Below are 15,115 nucleotides of genomic sequence, written 5' to 3' on the forward strand. Positions count from 1 at the left end.
GGTCCTTGCTGAAGAAGATCTCTTCTTAGCGGCAGAGGCCAGGGGTCCTCTACGGACATGTCCAGAAGAGCCGCGTACCACGCTCTTCGGGTCCAATCCGGGGCAATCAAGATTGTCTGCACTCCTTGATGCCTGATCCACTTGAGTACCCTGGGGATCAATGGAACCGGAGGAAATAGGTAGACCAGCAGGTAAGGCCAAGGCGTTGTCAGGGCATCCACTGCGCTCGCCTGAAGGTCTCTGGTTCGTGTGCAATAGCAACGAAGCTTCTTGTTGAGGCGAGAGGCCATCATGTCAATCTGTGGGCAGCCCCACCTGTCGATGATCTGTTGAAACACCTGAGGGTGTAGTCCCCACTCCCCTGGGTGGAGATCGTGGCGACTGAGAAAGTCTGCTTCCCAGTTGTCCTCCCCCGGGAATTAAGATTGCGGACAGTGCTCTTGCATTTCTTTCAACCCAGAAGAGTATTCTTGACACTTCTCACATGCAAGCTCTGCTTTTTGTCCCTCCTTGTCGATTGATGTACGCCACAGCCGTGGCGTTGTCCGACTGAACCTGGATCGCCCGATCCCGGAGTAGAGGGGAGGCCTGAATCAGAGCATTGTAAATGGCCCGAAGTTCCAGGATGTTGATCGGGAGGAGGGCTTCTTGTAACTGCGCCCCCTGGGTGACAGCTCCCCATCCTCTCAGACTCGCATCAGTCGTGAGGATGATCCAATCCTGAATCCCAAAGCATCGAACTTCCAGCAGGTTGGAAGACTGCAGCCACCACAGAAGTGAAACCCTGGCCTGGGGTGACAGCCGAATCATCCGGTGCATTTGAAGATGGGAACCGGACCACTTGTTCAGGATATCCAATTGGAACGGCTGGAAACCTTCCGAACTGTATCGCCTTGTACGAGGCCACCATCTTTCCCAACAATTTTATGCAAAGATGAATGGATACTCGAGCAGGTCGGAGCACCATGCGAACCATTTCTTGAAGTGTTCTCACTTTTTCCTCTGGGAGTAACACTTTCTGTGCTACAGCATCCAGGAGCATCCCTAGAAACAGGAGCCGCTCAGACGGTTCCAGGTGAGACTTCTGCAAATTGAGGACCCACCTGTGGTGAGACAGAATTTGGACAGTGCGATCTATATGGAGCAATAGAAGCTCCCTTGAACTCGCTTTTATCAGGAGATTGTCCAGGTATGGAATTATGTTGACCCCCTGGACCCTGAGCTGAAACATCATTTCCACCATCACCTTTGTGAACACCCTCGGAGCTGTAGACAGGCCGAAGGGTAACGCCTGAAACTGGTAGTGATCGTTCAGTAGGGAGAACCGCATATAGCCCTGATGAGGAGGCAAAATTTGGATATGGATGTAAGCGTCCTTGATATCCAGGAACACTAGGAATTCCTGTTGTTCCAGGCATGCGATCACTGCTCTCAAAGATTCCATCTTGAATTTGAAAAACCTTCAGGGAAGGATTCAAGGACTTCAGATTCAGAATGGGTCTCACAGACCAGTCTGGTTTTGGTACTACGAATAGACTGGAGTAGTAACCCTGTTGTTGTAGGGGGATTGGAACAATGACCTGGTACTGGACCAGCTTGTTTATGGCCAGTAGTAGCGTACCACGCATATTTTCCAAAGCTGGTAAGCCTGATTTGAAAAATCGTTGGAGCACAGTCGAACTCCAGCTTGTAACCCTGAGAGATAAGGTCCCTTACCCAAGCATCTTGGCAGGAACCGTCCCAGATGTGGCTGTAGTGACGTAACCGAGCTCCCACCACGAGATCCCCTCAGGGTGGGTAGGCACCGTCATGCTGAAGTCTTTGCGAAAGCAGAACTGGTGCTCTGGTCCTGAGATCCGGCAACGGCTGGTTTCTTATGTTTACCTCTGGAGCCTCTAGCTGCGTTGGGAGGCGCCCCTGGCCCTAGATCGAAATCTGGAGGACCGAAAGGACTGAGTAGACGGTCCCGGGTTGGTACGCCTAGCAGGCAGAGCCCCCGAAGGGAGAAACGTGGATTTCCCAGCAGTAGCTTTGGAAATTCATGTGTCCAATTCACCTCCAAAAAGCCATTAACCTGTGAAGAGATTCCACATTACTTTTGGAGTCAGCATCAGCAATCCACTGACGCAACCATATGGCTCTGCGCGCAGACACAGCCATAGCCGTGGTCCTAGCATTAATATTGTCAGTCTCTTTAAGGGAGTCACAGAGGCCGTGTCCTGAATGTGTTTTAGGAAAGTTACAGTAGTAACTAAGGTCATATCACCCGAAAGACCTCCCTGAATTTGAGTAGCCCAGGAATGAATTGCATGTGTCAGCCAGCAACCTGCAATGTCCGGTCTTTGAGCTACACCTGCAGCAATGTAGATAGGAAAATTGAGACCACTCTGAAATCTATCTGCCGGGTCCTTTAACATAAAAGAGCCCGGAGCAGGGAGTACCGCCTTTTTAGAAAGGCGGGAGACTGATACGTCTTCTGCTGGAGACTCTTCCCAGAATTTCCTGCCTTCAGGGGCAAAGGGGAATGTTAGCAAAATCCATTTGGACACCTGATATTTCTTATCTGGATTCTTCCATGCTATTTTAAATGGGTGTGGATCATCAAATCGACAGTATCTAGGTCAACAATGTTTAGGTCGACCACTATAGGTTGACAGTCACTAGGTCGACAGGGTTTCTAGGTCGACATGTGCTAGGTCGACAGGTCAAAAGGTCGACATGAGTTGTTTTTTTTGGTGTCGTTTTCTTTGTAGAGTGACCGGGAACCCCAATTAGTGCACCGTGTCCTCTCGCATGGCTCGCCATGCTTCGGGCAAGGTGCCTTGCTCCGCTACCGCTTCGCTCGGCACAGATTACCGTTCCAATCGTAGTCCACGTGGATCGTTAAGTATGAAAAAGTTAAAAAAAAGAAAAAAATGTGAAAAACTCATGTCGACCTTTTCACCTGTCGACCTAGAAACCCTGTCGACCTAGTGACTGTCGACCTATAGTGGTCGGCCTAAACATTGTCGACCTAGACAGTGTCGATCTTCAGACCGGATTCCATTTTAAATAAAACATCCAATTCCTTGGAGTCAGGAAATGTGACTGTCAGTTTGTGGGAGGAATAATGACTGCTGATTATTAGCATCCTCCAGGGGAGCTTTAACACATCCCGAATAGCCAATATGAGGGGTTCAATACCCTGTGTAGGGGTGGAATCCCCGCTTATGGGGTCCAGATCATCCTGTATATCATCATCAGTATCTGATAGAAGTGCAGGTAAAGCACGTTTTTGTGGGGGAGGGGGGTGTTTAGCAGCTAGATTTGCCCCTGCTTGTTGAAGTTCCCGAGTCTTATTGGCATTTGCAGTGAGTTGGGTTGACATATCAGACATCATAATTTTTATAAGCCCCAGCCAGGAGGGCTCTTGACTCTCTCCCACATTGTAATCAGCATTTTGTGAGGACTGACTACACTGCCCACATGAAATTGAGCCAGATGAGTTAGGGGAAAATCTAGCATTACACACACTGTATAACTTCAGCCTGAAATACAATACTAGCCTGCCCTATTGCATGTGAGAGGAGACACAGGAAAGAGGACACCAGCGCCCCCAACACTGCACAGCCCCAGTGAGGCTGTCAGCGTTTCTCATATACATTTAAACAGTGAGACTGTCTTTGAAATTCCCTCAGAGGGATGATATTTGTGCACAATATAGCGGATCTCCCCCTCTACACCCGGTACCAGTGATCCAGTGTGTAACCGTTATGGAGGAGCTGTGTGAGGCTGCTGCTGTTTATGCAGAGGAAGGCGCCAAAATGCAGCTGAGCACGCTCTGATGTAGCTCCGCCCCCCCCCGCCATGGCGCCGGGGCTACTGTGTAATCTTTATACTGGCCATGTCTCCTAAGTGTTTGTAGCCTCACATAAATGCTTGGTACAAGGTATATTAGCCAGTTTCACGCAGGGGCTACAGCGGGCCCCCCAAGGAGGGACCCATACGCCTCACCCATGCTTCTGCCGCACAGTTAACCGGGGGACCGCTCTAGTGGGGTCCCCGGTGTGTACTCACTAACGATGATCATCTTCAGGCAGCGTTAGGGGTGTGCGGCATGCTGCGGCTGCGCCAGCCAAGGTGCCATGCCCGCTGAACAAACAGCCCCTCAGGACAAAGGTCCTGCAGCGGGGAAGAGGCTCTGCACCTCAAGAGGCCGGTGACCATTCCCACCCTAACTCCTACGGGGCAGGAATTTGAAGAAAAACTCTGGAGCTTGCAGAGTGTGCATCCTTTCCTGAGGGCACTTTTTCTAAAATTACCTGTAGGAGGAGGCATAGAGAGAAGGAGCCAGCACACCCAGTTGACGAAATTTAAACTGCACTGGCTCCTTTGGACCCGTCTATACCCCATCGTACTAATCTGTCCCCAATATCCCTTAAGGATGCTAGAGAAAAGCAAATACACAGTTTGAGTTTAGCTACACCGCATATGTGTGTGTGTGTTATAGATATATATATATATATATATATATATATACACATACATACATACATACATACATACACGCACACACACACACACACACACACACACACACACTCATCAGATTATTTATGGTATTTATACTTTAGGAGCATTGGCAACCAAGCTTCAGGGCTTGTTCAGCCTCGCTTTAAGTCACAATAAAATATCCATTTATAATATTCAAATGTTTCCTTTTTTTAACAGAGCTAAGGGAATATAATTACAGTACTTTTACAAAGATTCTAGTTTGTACCAGAATGGTAGCTTTGGGAGCTTTAGGTACAGACATGATTACACCATCACTACATTAGTAACTTTATTAAAAGTTGTTGATTTTCCTTAAGAAAAGAAGAACCCTGTAGACAATACTCTGGCCCAGATGCATCATCGTTTGGAAAGTGATAAACTGGAGAATGAAAAAGTACCAGCCAATCAGCTCCTAACTTCCATGTCACAAGCTGTGTTTGAAAAATGGCAGTTAGGAGCTGATTGGCTGGCACCTTTTCACTCTCCATTTTATCACTTTCTAAGCGATGATGCATCTAGCCCAGAGGTTCCCAAACTGTGTGCTGTGGCTCCCTGGGGTGCCTTGGGACACTTGCAGCGGTGCCCTGGGTTGGTGGTCCAGGACCAATTCAAATTATTCATGGTCAATATAATAGGCAAAACCAGTGCTAGTGCATGCCAGTCATAAAATATGTGGCCAAACAGAAGCAAATCTTGTCCCTCACCACACAACTGACCCTAAGGATGACATATAAACACGATCTACTTAATGTAATATTTCTTTCTAAATTTCTCAATAAGAAATTTTTGGCCTAGTGGTGCCGTAAAATAAATTCTGATATTCTAGGGCGCCGTGATTCATAACAGTTTGGAAACCACTGATCTAGCCCATTGTTCCTATGTTCTTTAAAAAGAACAAAGCAGTTGGAACAAAGAGGTGTAGAGCCCTGTGGGTAATATCAGTGGTTTCCCAGCACTTTTATCATCTGATTCTGTTATGTAACATTTTTTGGGGGAGGGGGGGAGGTTAAGGGTAGTAGATAAATAAAATGAAATCATCATGACCGAATTCTCAAAAAGTATTGCTTGTACACAGGCCGTCACAATATGCGTAAACATAGAACCCTTTGGTGTTTGGCCAGACTAGGCAGGTTCTGAGAGTGTATCATTAGTGTGGTCAGGTGACAACATACTTGTGTAAGATACATTTTGCGGCAATATTTACAGAGTCGCCGATGCAGGTCACACAGCAGGAAACAAAGTTAAACTGTGCTTGAACAATAAATGACTTTAAAAAAAAATAGGATTTTGGTACTTACCAGGTAAATCCTTTTCTTTGAATCCATAGGGGGCACTGGAGTACTCTTGGGATATGGACGGTTCCGCAGGAACAAGGCACTGAATAAATTAAATTTGGAACTACTACTCCCCTCCATATCCCAGAGTACCTCAGTGTTTTTTACTGAGCCGAACAGGAGCTATAGAGAGGTTGACAATGGAGAATTACATATAACAAAACGGACAACAATAAAGTTGACACATAACGTTACTGACAACTAACAGTTGACACCATAACCGATAGAACTTGATAATTTGAACCAGTCGGTGAGAGTGTGTTACCATAAGATTCTCTGAACTTACCACAAACCAGGTAAAACTGCTCTGGGTGGGCGTCCAGTGCCCCCTATGGATTCAAAGAAAAGGATTTACCTGGTAAGTACCAAAATCCTATTTTCTTTTTCATCCACCAGGGGTCACTGGAGTACTCTTGGGACGTACCAAAGTTTCCCCCGTGGGCGGGAGAGCTGTTTGGCACCTGTAACACTAGGCGGCCAAAGCTAGATGCTGATGCCGCAAAAGTATCAAACTTGTAAAAGCGCACAAACGTGTGCACTGAAGACAATGTAGCCGCACGGCAAAGCTGTGTCGTAGAAGCTCCATGACCAGCTGCCCATGACGTTCTCACAGAATGTGTGGAATGAGCTGTTACTGATGTAGGTGGCTGTAACCTAGCATGAAGGTAAGCCTGACGTATGGTCAGTTTTATCCATCTGGATAAGGTCTGCTTAGAAGCTGGCCAACCCATCTTGGCAGCATCGTAGAGAACAAACAACGTATCCGTCTTACGAACTGTAGACGTTCGGGATACATAAACGCGTAGTGCGCGTACCACATCCAAGGTTCCAGAATCTCCTGTTAACACAGGAACTACTATTGGTTGATTGATGTGAAAAGAGGACACTACTTTTGGTAGGAAAGCGGGATTCGTCCGAAGTTCCGCTCTGTCATCATGAAACACTAAATACGGTGGCTTGCATGACAAGGCACCCAAATCTGAAACACGCCTTGCCGAAGCTAAGGCTAGGAGAAAAATTGTTTTCCAAGTGAGAAACTTAATATCCACTTGTTGTAAGGGTTCGAAATATAAAGACTGGAAGAAATCTTAAACCAGATTCAAGTCCCATGGTGCAGTAGGTGGAGTGAATGGAGGCTGTACTCTGAGGACACCTTGCAGAAAAGTGTGTACCGACGGCAATAGAGCCAATCTTCTTTGAAAGTAAATTGACAACGCAGATATCTGCACTTTTAGTGAGGATAAACGCAGACCTCCATCTAACCCCATCTGTAGAAATAACAAAAGACGGGATAACTTGAAAGATGAAGTTGGAAACTTCCTAGCTTCACACCAACCTATATAGGCACGCCAAATTCTGTAATAATGAGCTGCCGTAACCGGCTTCCTAGCTTGTAACATGGTTGGTATAACCGATTCTGGAATGCCCTCTCTTCTTAAGAGGGCTGTCTCAACAGCCACCCCGTCAAACGCAGCCGCGCTAAATCGGGGTAAAGGAACAGACCCTGTTGTAACAGGTCCGGACGTAGTGGGAGCGGCCAAGGATCGTCTGCGAGTAGTCCACGGAGATCCGAGAACCAAGCTCTCCGAGGCCAATGAGGCGCCACTAGTATGACTGTGACGGACTCTCTTTTGATCCGTTTTAGCAACAGAGGGAGCAGCGGAAACGGTGGAAACAGATACACGAGGCTGTACGGCCACGTGATTGTGAGAGCATCCACCGCCACTGCCTTTGGATCTCTCGTTCTGGACACGTACTGGGGCGTTTGATGATTGTGGCGAGATGCCATCAGGTCCACTTGAGGGTAACCCCACCTCTGGACCAGCATGTGAAACACCTCTGGATTTAATGCCCATACTCCTGGATGAAAATCCCGACGGCTGAGATTATCCGCCTCCCAGTTGTCCACTCCCGGAATGAATACTGCCGACAATATCACTTGGTGATACTCGGCCCAATTGAGGATTCGAGCTACTTCCCGCATTGCCATGCGGCTTTTCGTTCCTCCTTGTTTGTTGATGTATGCGACCGCCGTCGCATTGTCTGACTGCACCTGAACAGTCTGAGACCGAAGCATGTGCACTGCTTGTCGTAGCACATTGTAAATTGCCCGGAGTTCCAGGACATTTATAGACGGCAATCTTTCGTGATCCGCCCAGAGACCCTGGAGCTGATAATTTTGAACTACAGCTCCCCAGCATCTGAAACTCGCGTCCGCCATGAGAATTATCCAATTCCAGGCGCCGAACCGTTTCCCTGCGGTTAGATTCTGTACTTTGAGCCACCAGAGTAGAGACACTCTGGCCCGTGGAGACAACCTCACCCTGCGGTGAATCTGCAGATGCGAGCCCGACCACTGTGCAAGCACATCCAGTTGAAAAGGACGTGAGTGAAGTCTTCCGAACTGAAGCGCTTCGAAAGCCGCCACCATTGTGCCTAAGAGGCGAATGCACAAATGAACCGAGACTGTGCGTGGCTTGAGCACTAATTGTACCAGATGACGAATGACCTGTACTTTCTGTTCTGGTAGGTAAATTCTTTGATTTACCGTATCGAGAATCATACCTAGGAATTGAAGTAGTTGAGACGGAATTAGATGTGATTTCTTAGAGTTGACAATCCAACCGTGGTGAACCAGTACATTGTATGTTAGCAACGCCTGTTGGAGGAGCATTTGTTGAGACGGAGCTTTGATGAGCAAATCGTCCAAGTACGGAACTATTATCACTCCCAGGGATCTGAGATGAGCTATCATCACAGACATCACCTTGGTGAATACCCGAGGCGCTGACGAGAGGCCAAACGGTAAAGCCTGAAACTGGTAATGGTTCTGCCGTATTGCAAACCGCAAGAACCTCTGATGAGGTGGCCAAATCGGAATGTGTAAGTACGCATCCTTGAGATCCAGTGCAATCATGAATTCCTGTGGCTCTAGACCTGCAATTACTGAACGCAGAGATTCCATCTTGAATCTGTAGTAAGTGACGTACTGATTGAGACCCTTTAAGTTCAATATTGGCCTGACTGAGCCATCCGGCTTCGGTACCACAAACAGACTGGAATAATAACCCTGACCCTGTTGGTGTACAGGGACCGGAATCAAAACTGCTGCATCCAGCAGAGACTGAATGGCAATCTGCAGAACCGCCTTCTTGTCGTCCGACACAGGCAGTCCTGTCTTGAAAAACCGCATTGGCGGGAGACATTCGAACTCTGTTTTGTAACCTTTTAAGACTAAATTGCGGATCCACCCATCTGTGGACGTCTGAAGCCACGCCAACTGGAACGTCTGAAGGCGTGCTCCCACAATTGGAGATCCGAGATGGGCTGGGAGCCCGTCATGCCACTGGCTTGCCGGTGACCTTAGCATCCTGACGAGTGGTGTTGGTTTGTTGGAAACCACGTCCCCGACCTCGTCTACCAGGTGTGGCCTTTCCTCTGCCACGCCCCGCGAAAGGACTGAGGTCTAAAGGATTTGAACGCAGGTCCAGAATATCTCCTTCTAGGTACTGTTGGAGGCAATGGTAAGAAAACAGACTTTCCTCCCGTGGCCTCAGAAATCCATTTGTCCAATTCAGGACTAAACAACTTCTCGCCACCGTAAGGTAACGCCTCTATACCTTTTTTGACCTCCGCTTGCCAAGAACGCAGCCAGAGCGCTCGTCGTGCTGTAACTAGCGATGATGAAAGGCGAGAAGTGAGCTGACAGACGTCAGTAGAAGCTGTACATAGATAGTCAGCAGCATCCCAAATTTGATCAGCGAGAAGTATAAGGTGATCATCACTTAAGGCAGACTTGAGTTCTGTTATCCATACCATTAGCGCCTTAGTTACCCAAATGCCAACCAACCCAGGTCTAAGCAACACCCCTGCTGCTATATACATGGACTTTAGCATAGCTTCTATTTTACGGTCTGAAGGGTCCTTAAGCGTAGTAGCAGTTGGTACTGGTATGGTTAATTTCTTTGTAAGTTTAGACACAGACGAATCCACCAATGGCGGATTCTCCCATGTAGCTGTTACAGACTCTGGAAACGGGTAACTAGACTTAAATCTGTGAGGTATAGAAAACCGTTTATCCGGATTCTTTCGTGTTTCTAGTAACATCTTATTAAGAGATTCCGAAACAGGAAAACACATTGGAGTTCTCTGTCGTTTAGTAAAGACGACCTCATCATTTGTTAGAGGCTCCTCAGTTTCTGTAAACTTCAGAGACTGACGCACCGCTCTGATGAGATTATCAATGCCCGGGCTGTCAAAATCGTCACCAACTGACTGCTGGTCTACTTCGCCCTCCTCACCCTCATCTTGCGCATGAGGTCTGGCATAGAATCGTCAGAAAGCAACATAGCAGAAACCGGTAAATTATAAGACAAATTAAACTTATCCCTTCTACCCAAAGAGGACTTGGACTTTTGGTAAGGCTGAGACCCCTCCGGTAGTTCTAGTGGTCTCACCCTAGACTCCGATCTTGCCGCCCCCCGCTCTTGCCGAGTGGCGGCCAATTCTGATTGCAATCCAGCCAGGACATCTGCTAGCATAGCCCATGGAGGGTCCGGGGATGAAATTGGCTTTGAAACCGGAGCGGAAATTGTATTTGTAGCTGAATTCACAAAACATACTGTACATGTGGAAGATACATCCGGTAACACACTGTTACAGACCTTGCAGTGAAACTGCTTTTTAGTTTTTGCTGGTGTCTTACTCATTATGCAGACAGACAATACAAAATACAAAGACAGACAACTTAAGCGACTCAGTAAATAGCACTAAGGTGTCTCTATAAATATATATCTGGCCAAGTGCAGTGCACGCCAGCAATATGAAACCTGATCCCAAAATCCCCCTACAACCCTGCGCCTTCAATGGAGTAGAGATGTAGTGCAGGAAATTCTGGAAACACAACAGGAAAAAAAACAGGAAGCATGGGTAAATATATCCCTCATGCTTACAGTATAACACAAAGTGCAGACTTATAACTTATCCAAACAGATTTAAATAAAAACATACTTATGTTGTATTCAAACCTTTAGTGTAAGACCTACACTCCCATCTGCACATATAAGTGAATCTTGTTAACAAAAGGCTTAATAGCCTATTCTAATAACACATGCAGCGCTTCTGCTGCTAAGAACACACTTCTCCCTCCTTGCTGTGTGCTCCCCCCCCCCCCCCCCCCCCCCCATATGCTCCGTGTACCGCTCTCTATTACACGGAGCCGGGGCTTACATACGCTGAAGAGGGAGCCGGGAAGCGCGCTGCATAGAGCCGTGGAGCGGCCTATGCATGAAGAACGTGGCCGGTGCGGCTCAGGGAGCGGCGGGAGGCAGCGGTAACCAGGTAGCGGCGGCGGGCGGCTCGCACATAAACACAGTGTCCCCACACATCGGGGCGGCAGCGTGAGCTGACCGCCCCGTCCCAACATACCTGGACCCTGTGGTGAGGGCTATGACGGGGCTTCTTCTGTAAGCTCCGTCCAGCCTTTCCTGCACGTGGTTGTGAGGGAGCTCTTTCAGAGAGGCCCGACACACCACAGCTGCTTGTAGCAGCTTCCACTATCCCGGACCCACGCCTACAGTTGAAAAAAAGAAAAATCAAAAATCCAATAAGTGTGGATAAGCTCCACACAAGCCTTGTTGCTACTGTGAGCACCGAAAAAACACTGAGATACTCTGGGATATGGAGGGGAGGAGTAGTTCCAAATTTAATTTATTCAGTGCCTTGTTCCTGCGGAACCGTCCATATCCCAAGAGTACTCCAGTGACCCCTAGTGGATGAAAAAGAAATGTTATGTATTTAATAAAAGCTGCTGACGGACTGGTACAAGCCCATAGATTAATATCATGTGGGGATACTCCCGTTAGCTGACTATCCTGCTATATATATAAGGTTATCTGGGCTGAGGACAGTGATCGGCAACAAGTATAGTCTCTGCAGAGTACAATGTACGGATCTGATAATTGCTTCCACATAATAGCTGATCAATTTAAAATGAATTTCCCAATGCTGATGTTAAGCAGGATGATGAAACCTTGGTGGGATGAGACAATGAATCATCATCATTTACTATGCAGACATGTTAAACCATTAGCATACGCAAAAAATGTCCACATATGGCATGTTACATAGTGAAAATGTTGAGATTACAGTTAGGTTAGATGTTGACATTGTAACAAAGTCGACATGTTACAAGCTGACATTGTACAGTACACAGGGCCGGTTCTACACCTTGCGGCGCCCAGTGCGAAGGTTTCCACTGGCGCCCCCCCTGCGGCAAAACAGCTCGTGAAAAATAGGGGCGTGGCTTCATAGGGGAGGGTTGTGGCCAGTTATGTCCCCAGTAGCTATGCCCCCAGATTTGCCCCAAGTAGTTGTGCCCCCCAGCTGATTTGCCCCCTGTAGCTGTGCCCCCCCTGTAGATTTGCCCCCAGTAGCTGTGTCCCCAGTAGTTGTGCCCCCCAGTTGATTTGCCCCCTGTAGCTGTGCCCCCCTGTAGATTTGCCCCCAGTAGTTGTGCCCCCAGTTAATTTGCCCCCTGTAGCAGTGCCCCCTGTAGCAGTGCTCCTTGTAGCTGTGCCCCCATTTGATTTGCCCCCAGTAGCTGTTCCCCCTGTAGCAGTGCCCCCAGCATGTGCCCCCTGTAGATCTGCCCCTTGTAGCTGTTCCCCCTGTAGCATTGCCCCCAGTATGTGCCCCCTATAGGTCTGTCCCCAGTAGCTGTGCCCCCTGTAGTAGTGCCCCCATTTGCTGTTCCCCCTGTAGCAGTGCCCCCAGTATGTGCCCCCTATAGTAGTGCCCCCAGTAGCTGTTCCCCATGTAGCAGTGCCCCCAGTATGTGCCCTCTGTAGTTGTGCCCCCAGTAGTAGTGCCCCCTGTATGTGCCCCCAGTAGTAGCGACGCTTGCAAAGCCTAAAAGAAAAAAAAACAATACTTACCAGCCTGGCTCCTACTTACCAGCCTCGCTCCTGCTGATGCTGTCTCCGGGCGCCAGCTCCTCTCTATGGGAGAGACGTCATGACGTCTCTCCCATAGCAGTGCCGCACTGACACTAGGGGTCCATTTTGACCTCTAGCGTCAGTCAGGGACGCCGGCTGCTGCGGGCGCTCGCTGCAGCCGGGGAGGGAGGGAGGATTAGTAGCGGCTCTTGCCACGGCGGCGCCCTCAGGGTAGCGGCGCCCCGGGCAAAAAGCCTGCTTGCCCGTGGCAAGAGCCGCTACTGACAGCACATATTGACGTGATGTAGGTGACATAGTATGTTTCACATTGTGACCGCGCACATGCATGCAATGTGCTAAAAATCTATTCCACAATATCCACATACATATACACACACTCAAGCCACAGTGTAATATAGCACTTGGTTACCAATATAAATAACAGAAAGCTTATTTGTAATATTGTGTGTAAGTAAACAGATGTGTTTCCCGCCTAATTGCCTGTAGGTTTCTTCTTCTCTACTGCAGGGTTAACATGAACATGCCCAAATGTTTCTCTCTTTACACATGTGATTTTGTTGTTGAGATAAGTAGCAGGAGCCATTACCGCCTATATCAGGATGGAATGCGTATAGATTTTACACAAAAAGACAAAAACAGTAATAAAATTTATAGTCAATTACTTATGTTATAAAAAGGGATAAACAAATGGTGGTGATAAACAGAATGGTGAACAACTTCATGCATCCAAGGCATTACAGTACGGGTGTTATGCAGTATCAGTCAACAGTACTGTATACAAACACATATTACACACACAAGTATATACAGTTACACACACTTCCTAAACTAGTACAGAACACAATGAAATTAACTATCCAACTGCCTTGTTAGCTGCTCCTCGTTATTATCTGTAATCCAGCTGTAATGCAGCTTTAGGAAAGCAGTGCAGATTTTGACAAGCGCCATGTGAGCTTCAAAACGTTTATTTGTTGTTTTGTCAATGGTTCAGAGTGATGAGGGTGAGATGAAGAGGGAACCCACCTAAGCCTTATACTTAGTGGCCACTAGAGGAATGCAGCCACTGTACCACGTCTTGCAGTCCCGTGCCCTTGAGGGCACTTGTTTCCACAACAGTAATTGGCTGCTTAGCACAAGCTATTATGTCGTCCAATCTGAACAATGATTTCATTTCCAACAATGACATACAGCATGGCAGATCCCTGTAAGTAGACAGATCCACACATATTAATCACTTACAAATAGTTGGGGGTCTGACTTGCACATTAATATTGTATAGTGGCCATAACCGCGCTATGACTGAAGTATGTGTGTATTCTGAGATGTTTCTGGGGCCTGTGACTAATAACGTGTATCTCACAGAACTACTTACGTTTTATTGAAGATAATGAGCACTGACGCCGTGGCGAGATCATGAGCAGAGAGAACAGCCAGGAGCTGGATACAGGATGCAGACACCTGGCTTGGGTTAGCAGCATCCACAATGAACTGGAAACATGTAGAAATTCAGTGATAGTATAAATATCTGAATGTAGAATGCATTGGTGAGATAATTGCCCTCACACAGATTAACATTTTCTTATCTCCAGTTTATGTTATGCTTACAGACAACATAAATTAACCACCGCTATTGCTCCAAGATACCTGCCCTGGTTCTTGCATTATACCCACAAAACCTGTGTGTCACTAGCATTCTAAGGGCCAGATTCAGTTACCCACAAGCTGCCATCAGAACGGCTCCCATCGGCTTTGTGGGATGTGTCTCTGTAGCTGATAACTGCTTGCAGCCTATGGAAATGCAAGCAGAAGTCAGGCTACCATAATGGTGCTTATGAGCGCAGCAACAGCTGCTGCAGGCAACTCGCCTCTAATTGAATCTGCTTCTACTTTATGTGTACTATATTTGTAATTAGGACAAAGTGGTAATTAAGCAATGAAAGTATAGCAACTAAACTGCAAGGGAATATAGAGCGCTATAAAGGTTCATTCAAATTAAAGATGAGAACAAACTATGAGCTATTTACTAAATAAGAACACAGACACCTGTTGGGATTGTAGTTATCATTTACAGCAGAGGTACTGGTAATAGGATAGCTGGATATTAACTCACCAGCACAGTCCTGCAGTCCTTGTAGTAACTGGGCCAGATCGGTCCCATGGATCCACCCACCTCTCGCACAGTCACACGCGTTCTTTGTATCGTCAGATCTGTCAGGTTAGTACCAACCTACAGCAGAGAATTGCATAACTTTGTGTCAATCAAGATGTTTGTCATGAGCATTAGATCCGGAG

General features: G+C 47.4%; 1 protein-coding gene and 1 long non-coding RNA gene across 3 annotated transcripts in view; one reads left to right on the plus strand and one right to left on the minus strand.

Moving 5' to 3' along the window:
• Positions 1 to 15,115, plus strand: part of LOC135056257 (uncharacterized) — a 68,327-nt gene that overhangs the window by 19,676 nt on the left and 33,536 nt on the right. The window lies entirely within an intron of this gene.
• Positions 13,458 to 15,115, minus strand: part of ARL16 (ADP ribosylation factor like GTPase 16) — a 56,161-nt gene continuing 54,503 nt past the window's right edge. For both annotated transcript variants that reach the window (XM_063961193.1, XM_063961194.1), the window contains 3 exons: positions 14,934 to 15,050; positions 14,196 to 14,311; positions 13,458 to 14,025 (listed from right to left, as the gene is read on the minus strand). In XM_063961193.1, coding sequence (XP_063817263.1) covers positions 13,860 to 14,025; positions 14,196 to 14,311; positions 14,934 to 15,050 — 399 coding nt within the window. In that variant the 3' untranslated portion in view covers positions 13,458 to 13,859. The remainder of the gene's footprint in view (positions 14,026 to 14,195; positions 14,312 to 14,933; positions 15,051 to 15,115) is intronic.

This window comes from Pseudophryne corroboree, chromosome 3 (genome assembly GCF_028390025.1).
Source record: "Pseudophryne corroboree isolate aPseCor3 chromosome 3, aPseCor3.hap2, whole genome shotgun sequence".
NCBI classification, from domain to species: Eukaryota; Metazoa; Chordata; class Amphibia; order Anura; family Myobatrachidae; genus Pseudophryne; species Pseudophryne corroboree.